Below are 17,137 nucleotides of genomic sequence, written 5' to 3'. Positions count from 1 at the left end.
TAAAATAAGTAAAGTCTGAATGCTTCTCTTGGCTGATTTTATGCTCCGTGTGTCAATACAAATTATGATTCATCGATTGAGATTTTCATTCTCAACATTAGTCATGTCAGATACACATTATAACCCAAAATAACTGAGATGCTTTACTACCAAAGAGTTGCTAAATTGCATGTCAGCTAGCAGGCTGTAATAGCAGAGTGAAAATGATTTTTATTTAAAGCAGAAGAAAAATAAGTACCTTGAAATTCTCAAGGCTAGAAAACAGAGTTGTTCTTGTCGAAACCAGCAGCATAATTTGTTAGGAATTTAGCACAGCATACCTTGGATTTGTCAGTTTATTTCTCAGTGCATCATGTTTTCTGTGTCCTCGGTGCAGCGCTGGAGCTTAAAAAGCAAATAGAAAGATCAGGAATGATCTTGACAAATAGAAACAGAAAAGCTATCTAGCTTACTAGCTAGTTTTCTTTCTAGCTTTCTACTAGCTAACTTGCTTGCTAGCTTACTACAAGCTAGCTTGCTTGTTAGCTTACCACTAGCTAGCTTGATTGCGAGCTTACCACTAGCTAGCTAGAAACAGGATTAACAACAGACATACATATCTCTAATTACATAAAATATAATACTGTCAATGGCATCATGTAGAGTTCAACCGTGGACTTTCTAAGCCCACTGTAATTTTATTTTCAGATTAATTTATGAGATATATAAACTCATACATCAATTTCTAAACTCCTTCAGAGTGTTGACTCCCAAACAATTTGCTTGCATTGTGCCATCTTGGTTTTTTCAGATTCACTCATAACGCATCATTGTAGTCAACCTGAAGTCTTTTCAGATTTGGTCTTTCATAGTCTGTCCCCAAGTTTGCAGAATATAGTGGCATCTAGCAACAGCTGCTGAAAACCTGCACTTGATGCACTAAAAAACCACAAGATCATCTGCATACATATGATGACAGTATACACATAACTTTTGACACAGCTGCACTGAGTATTGCAATGCTGTGATCAAAGTTCAGCAATATTGTCTGACCCTGAAACTCCATCTATAGTGCAGAGTTGCAGCATCTTGCACTCATTCATTTTTAGTTTCTTTCAGAAATCATTAGGATGAACTTAGCAGCTTATGAAACATACAATTAGCCATCAGTATGTTCTTATTCTTCCTGGTAAAATGCATAGCATATTTATATTGTGCATTAGTGACCTTATGCAGCCTCACAGGCTTCTGTATGACAGTCTGCAATGTATTCTACCCAGTTACTAGTTACTGGCATAGGGATAAATAGTACAAAATATGTATCAAACCGTAAGGGTTAAAATAAAGATTTATTTTCAATCGTTCTTTCTCTCTTGCAGTTTGAAAACTGGGAAATGACTGAAATGTGTAACTTATAAATAATGTAGTAGATGATATATTTCTTTCTGATAATTTACTGAATGGAAGCAACGTTTGAAAACGTAGTTAACTGAGCAAATACTGAAAAGGGTATTTTGCTACCTGCTGTTATTGCAGCAGCATCCATGAGCTGCTGCTGTTTGGTCTGCTTGCATGTCTTTGTTCTGAACGTTTATGGCAGAGATAAGCCTGAAAACAGTCGGTCCATCTTGGCTAGCACATCTCACATGCTAATATTAGCAACAGATAGCAAAGGTTCTGAGAAGTAATAAGTCACTATTTTACGTCAGCTGCTTATTTAAATGTATTAATAGGCAGTCATCTCACCGGTACTTTGAAAACGTAACATTGTTTCACTTATTATTCGCCATTTTTAGCAGCTTGAACGCTAGCATGTGAGCAAGCTATGAAGCTAACATCATGCTGCGTTCATGTTGTACTACAAGCTAGTAAATGCAACTTATCTGCTGAAAAACGCAGAAAAGAAATTATCATTGTGTTCAGTGTAATTATATATATGTGTAACTGCGTTCAAACAGTTTCTTTTCTTGTTTCTATAAGCATTAGATTTAAAAAAAGCGGTCAACAGTCTCGCGAGTTGTGGCAGGTTATAAGTAAGAGCTGCTTTTTTCCCGCACGACATGAACCTAGCATGATATATGAAAAAGGTGATGCAGATCAACAAGAAAGCCTTATAACAAAAATGAAGCAAAAAAAAAAAAAAAAAAGAAGGAAAAATAAATGCATGCAATAAAATAACCAGTGGTGAGGGGTCTTATTTTTATTATTATCTGGGCATAAGTCAAATATAAAATGAGACATACAGATATAAAATATGAGGGAATAACTTCATATTTTCTTAAAAACATTGAAGAAAATTATTTCTCAAGGAAGATGGGAAGGTCTTTTCATATTACTTATTTATATATCAATTTACTATTGCAATTCTTAGTTGTAAAAACGTAATCAGGATTAACAATGACCCTTGAATTATTTTAATCAGAGCCTGAGGCCATAGGGATATGATAACTTTAATTACAGCATTAAATTATTTAGCAGTGCAGGTTCTTAATTTGTCCAAGTCTAGTATTTAGCGTTAGTGGGTCTTAGGCTGTGATGTTAATAGTATATTACCAGATATTAGTTTATATATTTGGCAAAGCAATAATGAAAATGGTTATTAAATTATTATTATTATTATTATTATTATTATTGTGTGAAGTATATTGCATTAAACTGATATAATCAAGACGTGATGTTGTAATGCCAGAACTGACCAACAGAGGTCAGTATAACATCCATAGTCAGTAAATCTGCCTTTCAATCGTCGGAACGTGACTTTGTGAGTTGCAGTCAACATTCTTTTTACTTTATGTTTCTATTTCAGAAACCAGACCCATAATCATCTGCATTTACTCTCATTCTGTAAACAATAACTTTAGGCTCCATTTAAAATTCCTTACATGTCAATGTGAGAGGTAGGGTCGTCTGAAAACATGAGCTAAGTTTTTCCATTATTGTGATTTTCCACCGCACTAGTCCAATGAGTCCAACTTAGGGAAAAAATGGAGGGCAAAGAAAAAAGTGGGAAAAGACGATTCTGTCTGCCTGTTTTCCCACAAGAGCAGCATCAGTCTGTTGGTATTAACTTTAGCACTGCCGTTAGCTTCTACAAGCAGACTGGGTGTGCCTCGGTTTTGATCCTATATTATTAATGTAACTGGACAGCAACTACTATACAATATATTTAAGTGTATACATCGAATATATGCAATAGACAGAAGGAACATAGCACTTCCACCAACTTTCTCTACCGTTCACATCTGCGGCAGCCATATTGTCAGTCTGAAACAATGGATGATGCCAGTGCCAGCAATTATCAATCAATGGGTATTGAGCAGACCTACACTGTTGAGGCTTGTACATAACCCATAACAACAGAGAAATACTTTTTTCTCCCAGAACACAACGATATTACCCTGTTGTCGGAGTCCAACATTTTGGATCTCTTGCATCTTGTTCTTGACGCATTTGAGGCAAAATTAATCGGGTCAGGAGTTTGAAGTGGGCGCGGTCACTAGTAGCTACAGCTGTTAGCTTGGTGACTGAGCACAACAATGAAGAAATCCTGCTCATTTTCTCAATTGCTGTTCCAACACTGCAATTGTGTGAAGTTTTTTTTTTTTTTTTTTTTTGTTATGCTGGTCACAAGACTTCCTGTTGTGGTCCCAGTGGGAGTTTGAAGAGCAGCTGTGTGCACATCTGTACTATAAACACTAAATCCATCATCTTGTCCTGGGCCGTAGCAGCCAACCAGCCAACTGTTGGAAAGCCAGAAGCACAGCAGAGAGAGAAGAAGAGGCATAGCTGGAGTCTCTGGAGCCCACCAGGAATGTGTTAGGGTGTTGTGTTGGGAACCCGGCCACATGACAGGCTGGACACAACTGAACTCCCTCAGCAGATAATATGGACTCAACCTCTGAAATAACAACATGTGAGCAACATGACTACTGGCACCACGCGACATAAAACAATCAAACAAAAACAAGTCAGTTGCTGACATTTGTACAGTAATTAACGATTTTTCCACTCCTGCTGAAGAAACGCATGCAAATAATATTTCTGCGTAAACAAGAGAAGCTCTGTTCATCCCAATCCGTTTCTAATACTCTGTAGTTACAAAGATGTTCTTCGTAGGATCGTTAAAAGGTATTTATTGTTTTTTTTTCTTCATTTCATGAGGTGAGTCTTTCAGGCTCATCTTTTTTTTTTACTTGAGGCTCTTCTTTAATCATTTACTTCCTCAGTTTCCCAAAACCATTCCAAGAATGCCAAGTTTGTGCAGCCAAAAGCTCTTTGGGAGTCACTTCACTTCACTTTTGTACAAACATAATTTGTCAAGCTTTGTTGTTGCAATCTTTGGAGAATAAACTCCAAATTGGGAAGAAATGGTGTCTCTCTGGAACAGTTGGCTCGTGTTATAGACAACTTTATATTTGTGTCCACAAGATTGACATGTGTAGACAAAGCGCCAGTAAAATCTTTTTTTTTTTGCTTTCTGTTCTATGATTTATGTCTAAAGTATGCCATTTGCTATGCTTAAGATCTCTGCTATGTGAGGAAGATGAGCTCTAAGTCTTCAGAAGACATCAGCAGAGTTTGCTGGCATGCCAAACATTTCACAACCTTTAAATTACTACATACCACTTCTTGTTTATAAGATGAGAACATCCCAACCAACTCTGTTACAAACGACATGCTGACTGTTCTGTCAGTGTTAATCTTTACTTTACTTTAAAGCTGTCAGTTTCTCTGTAGTCTCTCACAAAGGACAAAATGAGACATAAGATGGAAATGGTTTTACAGGAACCTTGTGTTTTTTGTTTTCTTTTAAGCACTTGGCAAGACAGCCCTTACAACACATTTCCCGACTCTGCTCGGTTAGCATGAGTACGCCACGCATATTCATGTATGTGGTGTACTGAATTGACCGTTGGCTTTGGAGAATTTCCTTTGAACTCTTCATGTAAATTTGTCCAACAGGAAGTTGCTAACAAGGTTTTTTCATGTAAACTGCAGCTCACAGAAGCGTCACTGACCGAAGTGACGCTTCAGGCTGTAAATTCGTGCAGCCTGAGTCATCAAACCGTACCCAGGCAGGTATTTATTCTCAAGGTAGTAAACAAGACAATCATATGAAATGTGGTGCGGTCCAAATTTATACTTGTATCAATTCTCAGTTATAGAACAATACTGTACACCCAAATAATCAGTAGGTCATATTTTGCCAAACCTTGAACACGGAGTTGATGTCAGCAATCCATCCTCTTCTGCAAGCATGTGGCGACAGAGGAAAGGAACAACTCAGATCTAACAAGAAATCAACAGCTCAGTATGGGCAGCCATCTTTTGAGGCCAAAGGAGATGAGGAGAGGAGATAAAGGAAGCAAACAGTAATTCTTAAGGAAAAAATGGAGAGTATAGAGAGTTAATGTAATGGTGTGTTCACACTAAACGAGTTTTGAGCGTCGAGTGCGTCTGGTTTACAGTCAAAGTCTATGCGGAGATGCATTGAGGGTCGTTGAGGCGTGTTTTAAGTGTCTAGTGCGATGCAATTTGATCAGTTTTGAGCGTATGAAGCGTCCAGCGCTCCACATAGGTTTTGAACGTAAACCAGACGCACCTGATGCTCAAAACATGTTTTGTGTGAACGCACTATTAGACATCGTCACAGACAGAAACACAGGAACCCACTGTCAGGTATTCCTTACCTCAGTATCGTCTTTATCTAACCAAAACATCCAGGTCTATATATCAGCTATACTTGTATGAAAACGTTTCCTGAAGTTACAAATTAACATGAGCTTTTACTTTTGAAACCACTTACTTTCAGTTTTATAGTATGCTGTACATTTGTGTTTGTAACTATCTGGCCACACAATTTACACAGGAGACAGCTTTATCCTGCCTTCAAAGGAAGAATATTAGTTATTTTTCATTTTTGCATGAAATTGCCAGAGTCTGTTCTGAAAACCACTTAGTACCTAAAAAATGATAAAGGAACAAAAATTTACATGTTTGTGTGCAGCTTGAGAAGAAAAGACTACTTAAACACTCAAACTTATTGACAAGAGCCAACTCTTAACTTTGCTGTGTGAGACCCAACATTTGGTGCTTTTTGAAATCAGTATATTTAGAAAATATATATACACTATGTTCAATAAACTCAAACTCAAAACTGGAGACACAGAGTATAAGAGTTAAGAGTTTTTATTTGTTTTGAACAATTTTCTACAGTATTATACTAAAAAGCATAATAAAAGGATACAGGACTATGAGTTACATAGTTTTTATAAGAGTTTGTATGAAAATCAACAAATATTTGTTTTGGTGAAACATTATTAATGTTCTTAGATACATTATTTTAATTACATTACATAAGTGCTTATGAAAAGAAGTAGTAGCTACAGGTTTTTATAGGATTTCAGCTGCTCAGGAATTAACATGCCTGGTATTTTTGTTGAATACAAGTTGCTTACTTCAAATTTATCTTTGCTACTTTACTACAGGTGAGTGTAGAAAACTTATGGTGCTTCTCCATATGTGCAATGTAGGCATGCTATGTACGCCTTTCTCTTTTCCGTGGCTGAGGTTTTCAGTCGTCCCTCAAGCTTTAACACAGAGAACTACTGCAACTCAACATGTATTCTTCATTCTCTAAAGGCCAACATTATTCCAAACAAATATTCAAAATATATTAAAGGTCAATCTTACATGCCTTGCAACACATCAGTAATGTGCTTGGAGGAATGCTGTTACATCAAACCTTCCCTTTCTGAACTCAGTGAGTCAGTAAAAAGCATGCAGCTTTTGAGGACAAAGTGAAACACCATCTAATGGCAGAGCCGCCTGAGCTATAACAGCAAAACTAGCTCTTAAAAAAATAACTTCTCTCCCGGCTTAAAGGGATAGCTCAATTTTTTTTCAACAGAGGTTGTCTGCAGCAACTCTCAGTAATAGTTTTGTTGCCTAAGCCAGGAAAATGAAATATAGCAGTGAGTTTGCAGAAAATTTTAGAGTGGTTAAAAGCTAACCACTAGGTCGAGGTGAAGAGCTAAGTGCTGTGTCACGGTGAAAAGCTAAGAGATGGGTCACCATTTTAGCTAATTTAAGCAATTTAAAACAGCTAATGCTAAAATTGTTTATTTATGCTATAGTACCGTCAATTGTCTACATTTTCCCTAAGCTAATCTATCTTCATGGTACAGGTTTTAAACCATTTATTCTGTTGACAGTTTCCATTTGATTCAATCAGTTATCAAACACTAAGGGATTTTTTTATTCTTGGCTTACGTCACTTGACATAGTTAGCTTGGTTATTGAAGACAACACTTTGCCTTCAATAACCAAGCTAACTGACTGGTTTTCTAAATTTGCAAAACCAGTAGAGATTTTGATTTTTAGGTATTTTCCCAGTTCCATTTTGAACTGTCAAAGTTTGAACTGATTTCTTTTAAATACAGTATTGAATTTTTCAGTCACTGGTCTGACATACAGGTAATTTTTTTATGAAATGGTAAAAGTAATTGCACTAAACTGGCTTAATCCCAGTTGAATTTATAGTTCACATCTTTCATTTTTTCTTTGAACACTGCATCAAAGTGCTGTGCCTCTTCCGGCGTAAGCAGGTTCCTCCAGTCTCCAGCGACCCCTGAAATAAAACACAAGAGACGTGGGACCTTTTAGAAACTCTTTCTTTTTAAAGGAATATGTTGAATTGATCTCATCGGTTATGGAAAGTTATGGAATTTGCACACAAATGTAACATAACTTTAAGTATTTTTGACTTTTATTTCTAAAGTCACTAATGTGTCCAAGTTGTTGCCTTAATGCACTTGAGTTGAAATTTTAATATTTTCAGCAGCAAATAAAAATGAGATTATTCATGCGTTAAAATTCTACAATTCATATAGCTCTATTTTTTTTAACCACATATATTTTGTGCACTTTATTGAATCAGGACAAAGATGGAACAGTTCAATAAAAAATAAAGAATAAGACAGGTAGTTTGAGCAAGACACAAACAGCAGTACCATCGAGACGGCCATAGTTGTTGTTTGTGAACATAAAGTTTATCATAAGACAAAATGGTTTCTTAGGCAACAGTTTCCAGTTTGTAATGCCTGTTTTTTATATCAGTTCAAGATGTTTGCTAATATATCCAAATCCTACTAAATCAGTGGTCAATTTCTCCAGATTATCCTCCTCCATGTTTGAAGACAATAGTTGTATCTACTGTAACTGTGTTCCCAGAGTAACCTTTTGACTTCCTCGTTACTATACTGCAGTTAAACTCTCAAACGTAAAACATGGAATGAGTACCTGGGTAAAATTGAGAATTGCTGCATAACAGGAAGATTCCTCTGATGAGACCTTATGTTGGGAGGAATGTGTTTACACATGCTGGAGCACATCAGAGAACCGATGTGGTTCCAGGGTAAAAATTATGTCAGTCTGAGTGCTGCTAGAAATGCAGCTCCGGAAACACAAAGAGACCACTTAAAATGATCAGTTTCTCTGATTTTACTTTTTACAGGTATATGTTTGAGTAAAATTTATATTGTTCCTTTATTCTATGAACTACTGACAACATGTCTCTGAAATTCCAAGCAAAAATGTAGTATTTGCAGAAAATGAGAAATGGTCAAAATAACACTAAAGATGCAGTGTTTTCAGACCTGAAATAATACAAAGAAAACAAGTTGATATTCATTTAGAAACAACAATGCTAATGTTTTAACTCAGGAAGAGTTCAGAAATCAACATTTGGTGGAATAACCAGGAGGTTTTCAATGGGGTACAGTGAAGTGGGCTCTTCATTTTTTCCAGAGCTGTATAGTGTTAAGATTTACAGAATTTGTCACAAGCAGCCGTTCATCATTGTGACGACGTGCTTTTAAATTCATCTGTAGCGTGCTGGATTGCTAGGTCTCCAAGCTATTACTTTTGAAAACCTTTTCTTTTGATTTTATTCTCCTTGCTGGATGAACCACCAGGTAAATCCTTATATTACAAACTCACCCAGAGTCTTTATTAGTACTTTAGTTATGGGCATCCATCGTGTTATCCAAAACAATGTCACTACTCCTGTTACTTTTGGCAGCTTTTTCAGCTGGGTTGAGATTATTACTTTTTAAGGGCATTTAAAATCAGGAGCGTTTCCAAATTCACTGTACAAAATAATCCAAACCAGTCTTAACTGGCATGAAAACCAGGAATCTAAAACAGACACCCATTCCACCACTAGGGGGCCATGTTAATTACAAAAACTCACCTTTACGAAGGAACTGAGTCTTTGTTTGGTCCATGAACTCCTGGGGCACCACTGAGTAGTTGGACATAGGGTTGTTCTTCATGTTTTTGAATAAACACTTGTCGGCTATCTTCTTCAGCACATCGGGCTCCAAAGACTTCCCCAGGAACTGAGCGATTCTGCTCACAGAGTGGTTCAGGTCCTGCTGAATCCGAAGGCACAACACAGTTCCATTTCAGAGATTGGTTCATGTTCACAGAGAGTTTCATGGCAAGATTCGCTATTCCTGTACGACTTGTTTGAAACCAAACACAAAGGAAAAAGCACTTTGCTGTCACCTTTATCATCTCCTCGTAGGAGATGTACATGATCTGCAGTTCCTCTTTAGCGTTCAGCCAGCCTTTCACATGGTCAAACCAGGAGCCAAAAATAACTGAAAAAAAAAAACAAAAACCAACAGATTCACACATTTTTTCTCTTTATCAAGGATTGTGAATCAGTTTTTGAACACAAATAAGATTAGATTTATACTCTGTAACACTTTCACAGTGCATGCAGGATAAAGCTACATAGAGATGGTAACCTTTTCCCGTGAGGAACTTCTGGAGGAACTCGCTCTGCGAACCCGGTTTCACCAAGAATGAGCTGATGTTGTAATAGTGAAAGGCAGACGTGAACACGTCTTTGGGGTTCCTCATGACGTAGACCACCTGCAGAGATGGTACAACAGTTTATAATGTATCTCCAAAGTACAGAGTTTCATAGCAAAACCCTTTGGTTTGTGTATTTATTTGTTTTTCATTTCAAAATCATAAAATTAGACTAACTCAAAATATCCAAAGTAAAAACTTCCTCACATTTTTTAACAATTATTTTAACATGCACAAACTGGAATAAGATGGCTTAAATTATTTTTAAAAATTCACAGAGTGCAGAAACAGATCATGCCTTTTTGAATTTGTGAATTTCTCAATGAGTTGTACTAAATTTTTTGAACTTCTTCAAAAAATGCGACCCAAATCTGGATCACAAGTTCATATCAAAAGTAGTGATGCACCGATCCAATATTAATATCTGTATCAGTCCCGATATCAAGAAACATCCTAGATCAGTTATCGGTGACAATGCGCCGGTCCAGAAGGGCGGCTCTATTCAGTCTAATTCTATGTTTTGTGCTCTGAGCGACATCATACTTTCATTATTTATTTTATTTAAAATTTCTAATCGATTGAAGCTTCTGAACCATTTGAAACAATGTTTATTGTGGTTTATTTTTACATGTTTGAATTATGTCAGTTATCAACAGATTTTGTAATTCAATACATTTATGTTTGTTTAAAAAAAGGAAACATTTTAAGTCAACTAGAGCACTGTTTTCGGTATTAGCCGATGCTAAACCTCCGATATCTGTATTGGGATCAGAAGTGAAAAAAGTGGACTGGTGTATCCCTAGTCAAGAAGGGGAAAAAAATGTTTTTGATAACACACAGAGAGGATTTTATTAGATTAATAAAGTACAGCAGTGATCCCAACCACAGACTCAGTGGCAGGTTTACCTTTGGTTTTACTTGAAAGAAGGATGGCGGCATCATGTTGTAGTGGAAGTGCGTGGTGAACAAGCGGGGAGACGGCCGCTCTTCAAGCTTCAGGCTGGAGGCCCGGGTCTCCTCCAGCCAGGGAACGCGGTCCCAGTTAGGCAGCGTCTCAACGGAGGCTGGATCCCCTCCACTTAGGATCAGGGGAAGAATTTCCTGCATCCAAGTTGTCCCTACACAAAGAAAACAAGGTAGTGAGAACATGCAGCCTTTTTTTTAATTTCATTACTATTAGCAAATATTTAAAGCCAGGACAACCGTGCTGAATATCACAATGTTTCACAGAGTTTTCATTAAAGTACGTTGATAAAATCCACCAAACTTGATGGATAACTTGAATTAAAGGAAGAAGACTTCCCCTTTCAACTTTTCTTACGTTAGATTTGTAGATTATAACAAACTGAATAGATTTTAGTTCAAGTTCAGAGCTGAAAAATGCAAAATAAAAAAATTATTCATTTCAATTGGATTCTAATCCTGACCCAAACTCTTTTCCTTTTTTTTTCTAAAAGTCAGGATCAGCGCAGTTGATTTAAAATTGACCCAGCTTTTAAACCATAATTGCTGTGAAACAGTCTGAGATTAATGATAGGTCAAAATTGTTTATTTTGGCCTTTATCACTGGCCAAAATAAACCTTGGCCTTATTTTGGCCAAGATTCAGACGCAACAACATTGGAAACTAAAAGCTAGCTGAGGTAAATCAAAGGTTACGGAAAGTTAAGTACTACTTTGTTTTTTTTCATGGTTTCAAGCCTTGTGTCTACATAGGAACTGACTGAAAACACTTTTTTTTTTAAAATAAATTGGCTCCAGATAAAAATACCCATTTAAAATGCCTTGCTTGCATTTTTGTGTCTAAAAAGGGAAAAACAAAACAACAACAAAAAACTATGTCACAGCCCCAATTTCCAAAGTGTACTTCCCCCATTTCTCGTCTGTATTTGGTGTATTGCTGCTGCAGCATCACCCCACCATCCTGCAGGCCTGTCACTGCAGCGTTTGGCTTGTTTTTAGAGATCTGACAATGATTTATCCACAAAGGCAGCCTTTCAAAAACAAGAAGTGAAAATATAGTTTTCTAAAAATGTTTAGATGTTAAAAACATCCCAATTTACGTAAATTATTACTGTAATTATATAAATAAAAACTACACTTTAATACAGATCTAGAACTTTGGAGAGCAGGCCTTAGAAAATCCACTTCAGAACCACTGGAATACCTCAAAATTCTAAGTAATTGAGTAAAACTTTAATTAGGCAACCTAAAGTAGATATGATCAATATACATCAAGACTAAAATGTCCAGATGGACTTGAGGAAATGAGTACTTTAACTATCAGGAATCTTTTTTCCCACAATACCACCATATTGCTGATCTGCCACCACCATGGAGAACACATGGGCATAAAGAAGATTCCTATGCCTAATACAGTATATCCTGGGTTATGCAAGGTATATCATTTGAGGCATGAAGATAATGTATTAAAACAATTCTTTTAATGTTGCATACAGGTGTGGCCCAGCTAAAGGAAGTACTAGCATTAGCTCTTTTCACATCACAGTCCTCTGATATGGCAGCAAAGACAACTAGCCTCAGCCTTTTTACAAGTCCAACACTGCTGGGCACATCCTGCAACAATGGGCGCTTACATACAGTAAATGGAGAAAGAAGGGCCTTGTCCAGCCAGTTTGTGACTGAAGCATGGTTTATTATAATGACATGTGACTCTTGTCCCACTACTCCTACCATCACAACAGACACTTGTTTACCTTCAAGGTGCAACGGAAAGCAGGTTAACCTCAACCCATGCTTTCCATTCAAGACATTACTCAGCATAAATCGTTTACCGTATCAAGGGATGCTACAACACTAGAAAACAATGTTTCAAAACTCTTAAGGGCCTTTTAATAAAATGCCAGACAAAGTACCTGATGAACCAGTTTCACTAGCTGTATAGAGTCAGCCAACAAGTTTGTCTCTCAGTGGCTGCATTTCCATTGACCGTACAACAGCACAACTTGACATTTCGAAAATAAATTTGCTTAATGGAACCACAGCAATTTAGGTTTTTGATTCAAGAACCGGAGGTGGCTCTTTTTGCCATATCAAAATTAGTTTATTTCTCAAAATTGCAATAGAACCACATTTTTCGTACGACACAAGTTACATCATCACACAACCAGATGTTGCCACTGACACAAACCACAACAAAAAAGTTTTTTATTTAAATGACTTATCGGACATACAAACTTATTCACGCGTCTCTTTTTAAATTTTTTAATGGAAATTGCGAAACAGCCAATGCCTAACACACAACGAGCCTGTGTGGCAGAGTCAGGCTCGTTGTGTGTTAGGCTCTGGTTCCCAGAACAAGAACTAAACAAGGTAAGGCTGCATTTAGTTTCTATAATCCTTAACATAGGAAGAGACTCTCAAAAAGGCAAATGCTTTTTTTTTTAACTTGAGGATTAAATAAAACCAATTTCTCAAATCTCATTTACTGGATGAATGTCTTCAAAAAGAGGTAAATCATGGTGACCACATATAGAAATCAATTTGTATACAGGAATACCATCCACACTTGTGGTTGCTTTCGGTTGAACACCACAGCGTCAGACAGGATACTGATACATCTCCGGACCGTAACTTCGCCAACAGGTCATTTCCCACCAATAACACCTGGGCTATATCTTGACCTAAATGCACAGAATGCTGGAAGATGTGGGCGACACTTCTGTGAAAACTTATCAGATCAAAACTGTGTCAGAGGCAGAGAGGAAGCCTCAGATGAGTTGAAACAAGAGCCAAAGATTTTTTTTTTTAAAAGTGAGTTTATCAACAAATATCTCTTTAACCTCATGAGTCAAGCTTTTGACCACAACACAGCACTGAGACTGCACCAGTAAAGGTTTGAAATTATATAAACTTTAACAGCAAGACGTCAAAACGTCTGTGTTGGGTTTTACTGGATCTCAGTGCCATGTTTGACGCAGCTAACCTATCTGATGTAGAGACAGGAAAAGTTGGTGTGACGTCTGCTCCTACAACTTTTGGTTCAGATTTTATGAGTCAGATCGAAACTACGCTGTCATTTTGAAATACTTTTAAGCAAACCAAAAGAAAGAAAACCCATGTGAGGTTCCTCAAGGCTACATTCTCAGGCCACTTTATTTTCATCTACACGTTCTCTCCTGATTAGATGATGTAGTGCTCCTACATCTACTATATTTATCAGACGACATATCGGAATCAATATCCGATGTTTGTTTACGTCTGGTTGCAATTATGACACAATGTGGGAGCGTTGGGGTGTTTATCTGACACAATTTAGATGGTGTGGTTGCTTTTATAAATTGTTGTAAGTGTAAGAATATATATATACATACAAAATATCAATAAATATTGGTAATCACCTTAAAAACATCACTAGAATACAAGGTTTACTGTCAAAATGGGACACAGAAAAACTTGCTGTTAATTTCAGTAGGTTACATTATTGTAATTATCGTATGTGGGTTTCTGTAACAAAAGAAGTAGGCAACTGCAGTTTGTCCTTAATGTTGCCAAAAGTGTCCTAAACAAACCAAGAAAATGGATCACATCAATCATATCAGCCTTTATCGATGCAGTTATTCCTCATCGGTAAAAGGACAGATTTTAAAATCTCATTGATGGTCTGTAAGGTACACAATGGTGTAGAGTTGAGTTGCTGGTTAGGTACAAATCTTAACTATGTTCCCAGAACAAGAACTAAACAAGGTAAGGCTGCATTTAGTTTCTATAATCCTTAACATAGGAAGAGACTCTGAAAGTCTGACATGTCCAGAAACTGTTGGTTCCTGCAAATCAGAAACCAAAAGTTTCTGGGGCAACTTTGTACCAACGTTGCTGTTTGTCACAACTTTCCCATATGGTAAGATATTACTTTATCAAATCATTTTCATGATTGAACTTTGTTTTAAATTAGCAATTTTAAGGCACCTGAGGGGTGCCTAAGGAACTAGGTCCAGTTTTGAACAATGGTTGCTTGTCTGAGAAATAAATCTATGGGTTTTGTACAATGTGTGTCGCGTGAATGGATGTTACCGTTTAGAAGACACCTAATCTCGTTGGAGTTTATGACAATAAAGATTACTGTTTTTTTTTTGTTTGTTTTGTTTTGTTTTAAGCAAATGAATAATCTCAGGACCAATCTGTTGGGAACATCTGTAGCTTTACAAAGAACCGATATCTGGTTGCGTACTGTGAGATCTTACATGGGGAGACAAAAAGAGTAGAGAAAAAGGAGAGGGAAGGCTGAACCGAGTATTGAAAGAAACAGATTAAGCTCTCAAAGAGCCCTGTTGTACTGTCCTGTTCCTAAAAGCTAAGAAAACCCAAAGGAATAACTGTACTGTATAACGGTTGTGAAAGAAGAAAACACCTGTCTTCTGGAATCATGATGGTTTCCGCTTACGAAACTGGAATAAGAAACAGACCCAGTTTTGATGGCTTTCCAGCTGTAAGTTGAGGGGAACGGTGAAAATGGTATTCAAAATAAGTGGTCATAGCAACACTGAATAAAAGAAATAGAAATCAACAGAACTAATCCAAATGGAAACCTGTTTGGCGATACAGAGTTTCCACCCCGTGTATTATAAGCCTGGCGGGCCACCAGGCTTTACCTGTGTCCCCACCAGGCTAAGCATTGCTTTTTTTAAAGTCTTTTTAAAATGTTTGCATTTTTTAAGACTTTATAGTTGGTGTTCAGGTATTAATCTTCCAGACTTTTAATAACACATGATTATCAAGTGATATTTTCAAATTTCCTGCCAACTTTATAAAAACATTTTTAACTCAAAAAAATGACGGGCTGCTGTGGTGGAAAATTACTGATCATGCTATATTAAATGCAAACACTCACCAAAAGAACTATTTGGGTTACATGTAGAAGGTTGGAAGTTGTTTTCTATAGCTGCACCAGAACCAGACTGTCCCGCCCCTTGTTTTTAATTCCTTATCCTTGGTATAAAACTCATGTGTTGTCTCTGCCTGGCAGAGCTTTTCACCCGGACCTGCTTCATTATTGATTGTCCTACAAGTTCTCTGTATTGTGCACAATATATGAATAAAGCTGATTGAGTGATATCACCTGACAGTGCTTGGTAATATAGTTTTTTTTTCCACAACACACCCAACTGGCTTGGTAATATGTAATAGTGCCAATAATCTCGAAAAGTAAGAACAGATGCCAAGCAAAGCCATTGGCTTGTATCAGTTTTGAGAGGCTTGCAAAGTCATTTCTACAGCTTCGGGACTCAAGCAAATTACAGTGAGAGCCATAATCCCCCAAGGGAGAAACGTGGATGATCCATTAAAAACGTCTGTTTTGTGTTTTCTTGCACAAAAAAACATTACTTTAAGAACAAACACACTTGGGTAATGAAGCAGAATTATGACCCAGAAACAAACCAATAAGTCCACATTAGAATGGCTCAAATACACAACAAACAAGCCGTATTTTAATTAATTAATCTTGGAGTGACCAAGTCAAAACCTGGACCTAAATCCGACTGAGGTTGAAAATCAAATCAGGTCAAATTTAAACAATTCTGGCCAAAAACTCAAGTACAATGACGTACAACACTCAGAATTGGATTTTATATTTAACCAGGTTACATTTAAATTATGTTCAAATGTATTTGATGGTCATTCAGAGTCATTTCCATGTGAAAAGGACAATTATTTGTGCGTGTGTGTGTGCGTGTGTGTATAAAATATAGTTTGTGTTTCAACACGTTTAAAAGTGCTGCCATTTGGCACAGCGTAACTTTATGTCCTTAAGGAACTCGTTCTCTCTCTTTTTTTTATCGTGATGGCACAACAATGACGAAACGCTACCTCCGGATAACCCTTGGCTTAAGGGTAAAGTCCAATTCTTGGCCAGTTTTGTATAAATTATCGAAACACCTCACTATTTACGCGTTTATCTAGCAGTCTAGATTATTTTTTGAAAAAGCGTTAAAATACCCCCCCCCACACACACACACACACACACCCTTACCCCCCTCTGTTCATGACGCGAATGACGGCGGGACGCTCACCTGATTTGGGGTACGTTACGATGACAACATCGTCAGGACGAAATGTAAACTCCTCGTAGTACTTGAGGCTCTCCGGAGTATGTACCCCATTAGGTACATAGACGCCCTTGTACAGAGTGTAGAGGTCCGCTTCAGTCATGGTTCCGAGAAGAGTGAACGGAACTAAGTGTGTGCGGTTCGGGCAGCTCCGAGCTGAACACTGCTGGACTTTGTCTGAACTTTGTTGATAATAATGAGTAGGTTGGG

The 17,137-nt window shown here is 37.2% G+C and overlaps 2 protein-coding genes across 4 annotated transcripts in view; both read right to left on the bottom strand.

Moving 5' to 3' along the window:
* LOC106964848 (uncharacterized) overlaps nt 1–1,822 on the bottom strand; it is a 45,866-nt gene extending 44,044 nt beyond the window's left edge. The window contains exons 1-2 of one of the 2 annotated variants that reach the window (XM_015060592.1): nt 1,501–1,822; nt 321–384 (exon numbers count right to left, since the gene is read on the bottom strand). In XM_015060592.1, coding sequence (XP_014916078.1) covers nt 321–384; nt 1,501–1,525 — 89 coding nt within the window. In that variant the 5' untranslated portion in view covers nt 1,526–1,822. The remainder of the gene's footprint in view (nt 1–320; nt 385–1,500) is intronic. The other variant, XM_015060591.1, reaches the window with a different exon arrangement.
* A 4,315-nt stretch (nt 1,823–6,137) lies between these two features.
* LOC106964850 (sulfotransferase family cytosolic 2B member 1-like) lies at nt 6,138–17,137 on the bottom strand. Of its 2 annotated transcripts, none has more exons than XM_015060596.1 (6): nt 16,892–17,137; nt 10,768–10,979; nt 9,795–9,921; nt 9,550–9,644; nt 9,233–9,416; nt 6,138–7,609 (listed from the first exon to the last, which is right to left on the bottom strand). In XM_015060596.1, exons 1-6 carry the CDS (start codon nt 17,028–17,030, stop codon nt 7,500–7,502), a joined length of 867 nt encoding a protein of 288 aa, XP_014916082.1. In that variant the 5' UTR covers nt 17,031–17,137; the 3' UTR covers nt 6,138–7,499. The 2 variants fall into 2 exon arrangements, with proteins under 2 accessions (XP_014916082.1, XP_014916083.1); XM_015060597.1 differs by having other exon boundaries at nt 9,233–9,413; nt 16,892–17,136.

Source organism: Poecilia latipinna, unplaced genomic scaffold (genome assembly GCF_001443285.1).
Source record: "Poecilia latipinna isolate Pla-1442-1.1 unplaced genomic scaffold, P_latipinna-1.0 Scaffold1727, whole genome shotgun sequence".
NCBI lineage: Eukaryota > Metazoa > Chordata > Actinopteri > Cyprinodontiformes > Poeciliidae > Poecilia > Poecilia latipinna.
The sequence above is the reverse complement of the archived record's forward strand: the minus strand, read 5'-3'. Positions and strand labels throughout refer to the sequence as shown.

What these genes read in the sequence shown, in the direction of transcription:
- LOC106964850 (XM_015060596.1), bottom strand. Translation starts at nt 17,030, where the DNA reads ATGACTGAAGCGGACCTCTACACTCTGTACAAGGGCGTCTATGTACCT. An exon ending in TCTTTCAAGTAAAACCAAAG is followed by an intron (nt 9,922 to 10,767) that starts GTAAACCTGCCA and finishes CCATCTCTGCAG; the next exon opens with GTGGTCTACGTCATGAGGAA. An exon ending in GAAGTTCCTCACGGGAAAAG is followed by an intron (nt 9,645 to 9,794) that starts GTTACCATCTCT and finishes TTTTTTTTTCAG; the next exon opens with TTATTTTTGGCTCCTGGTTT.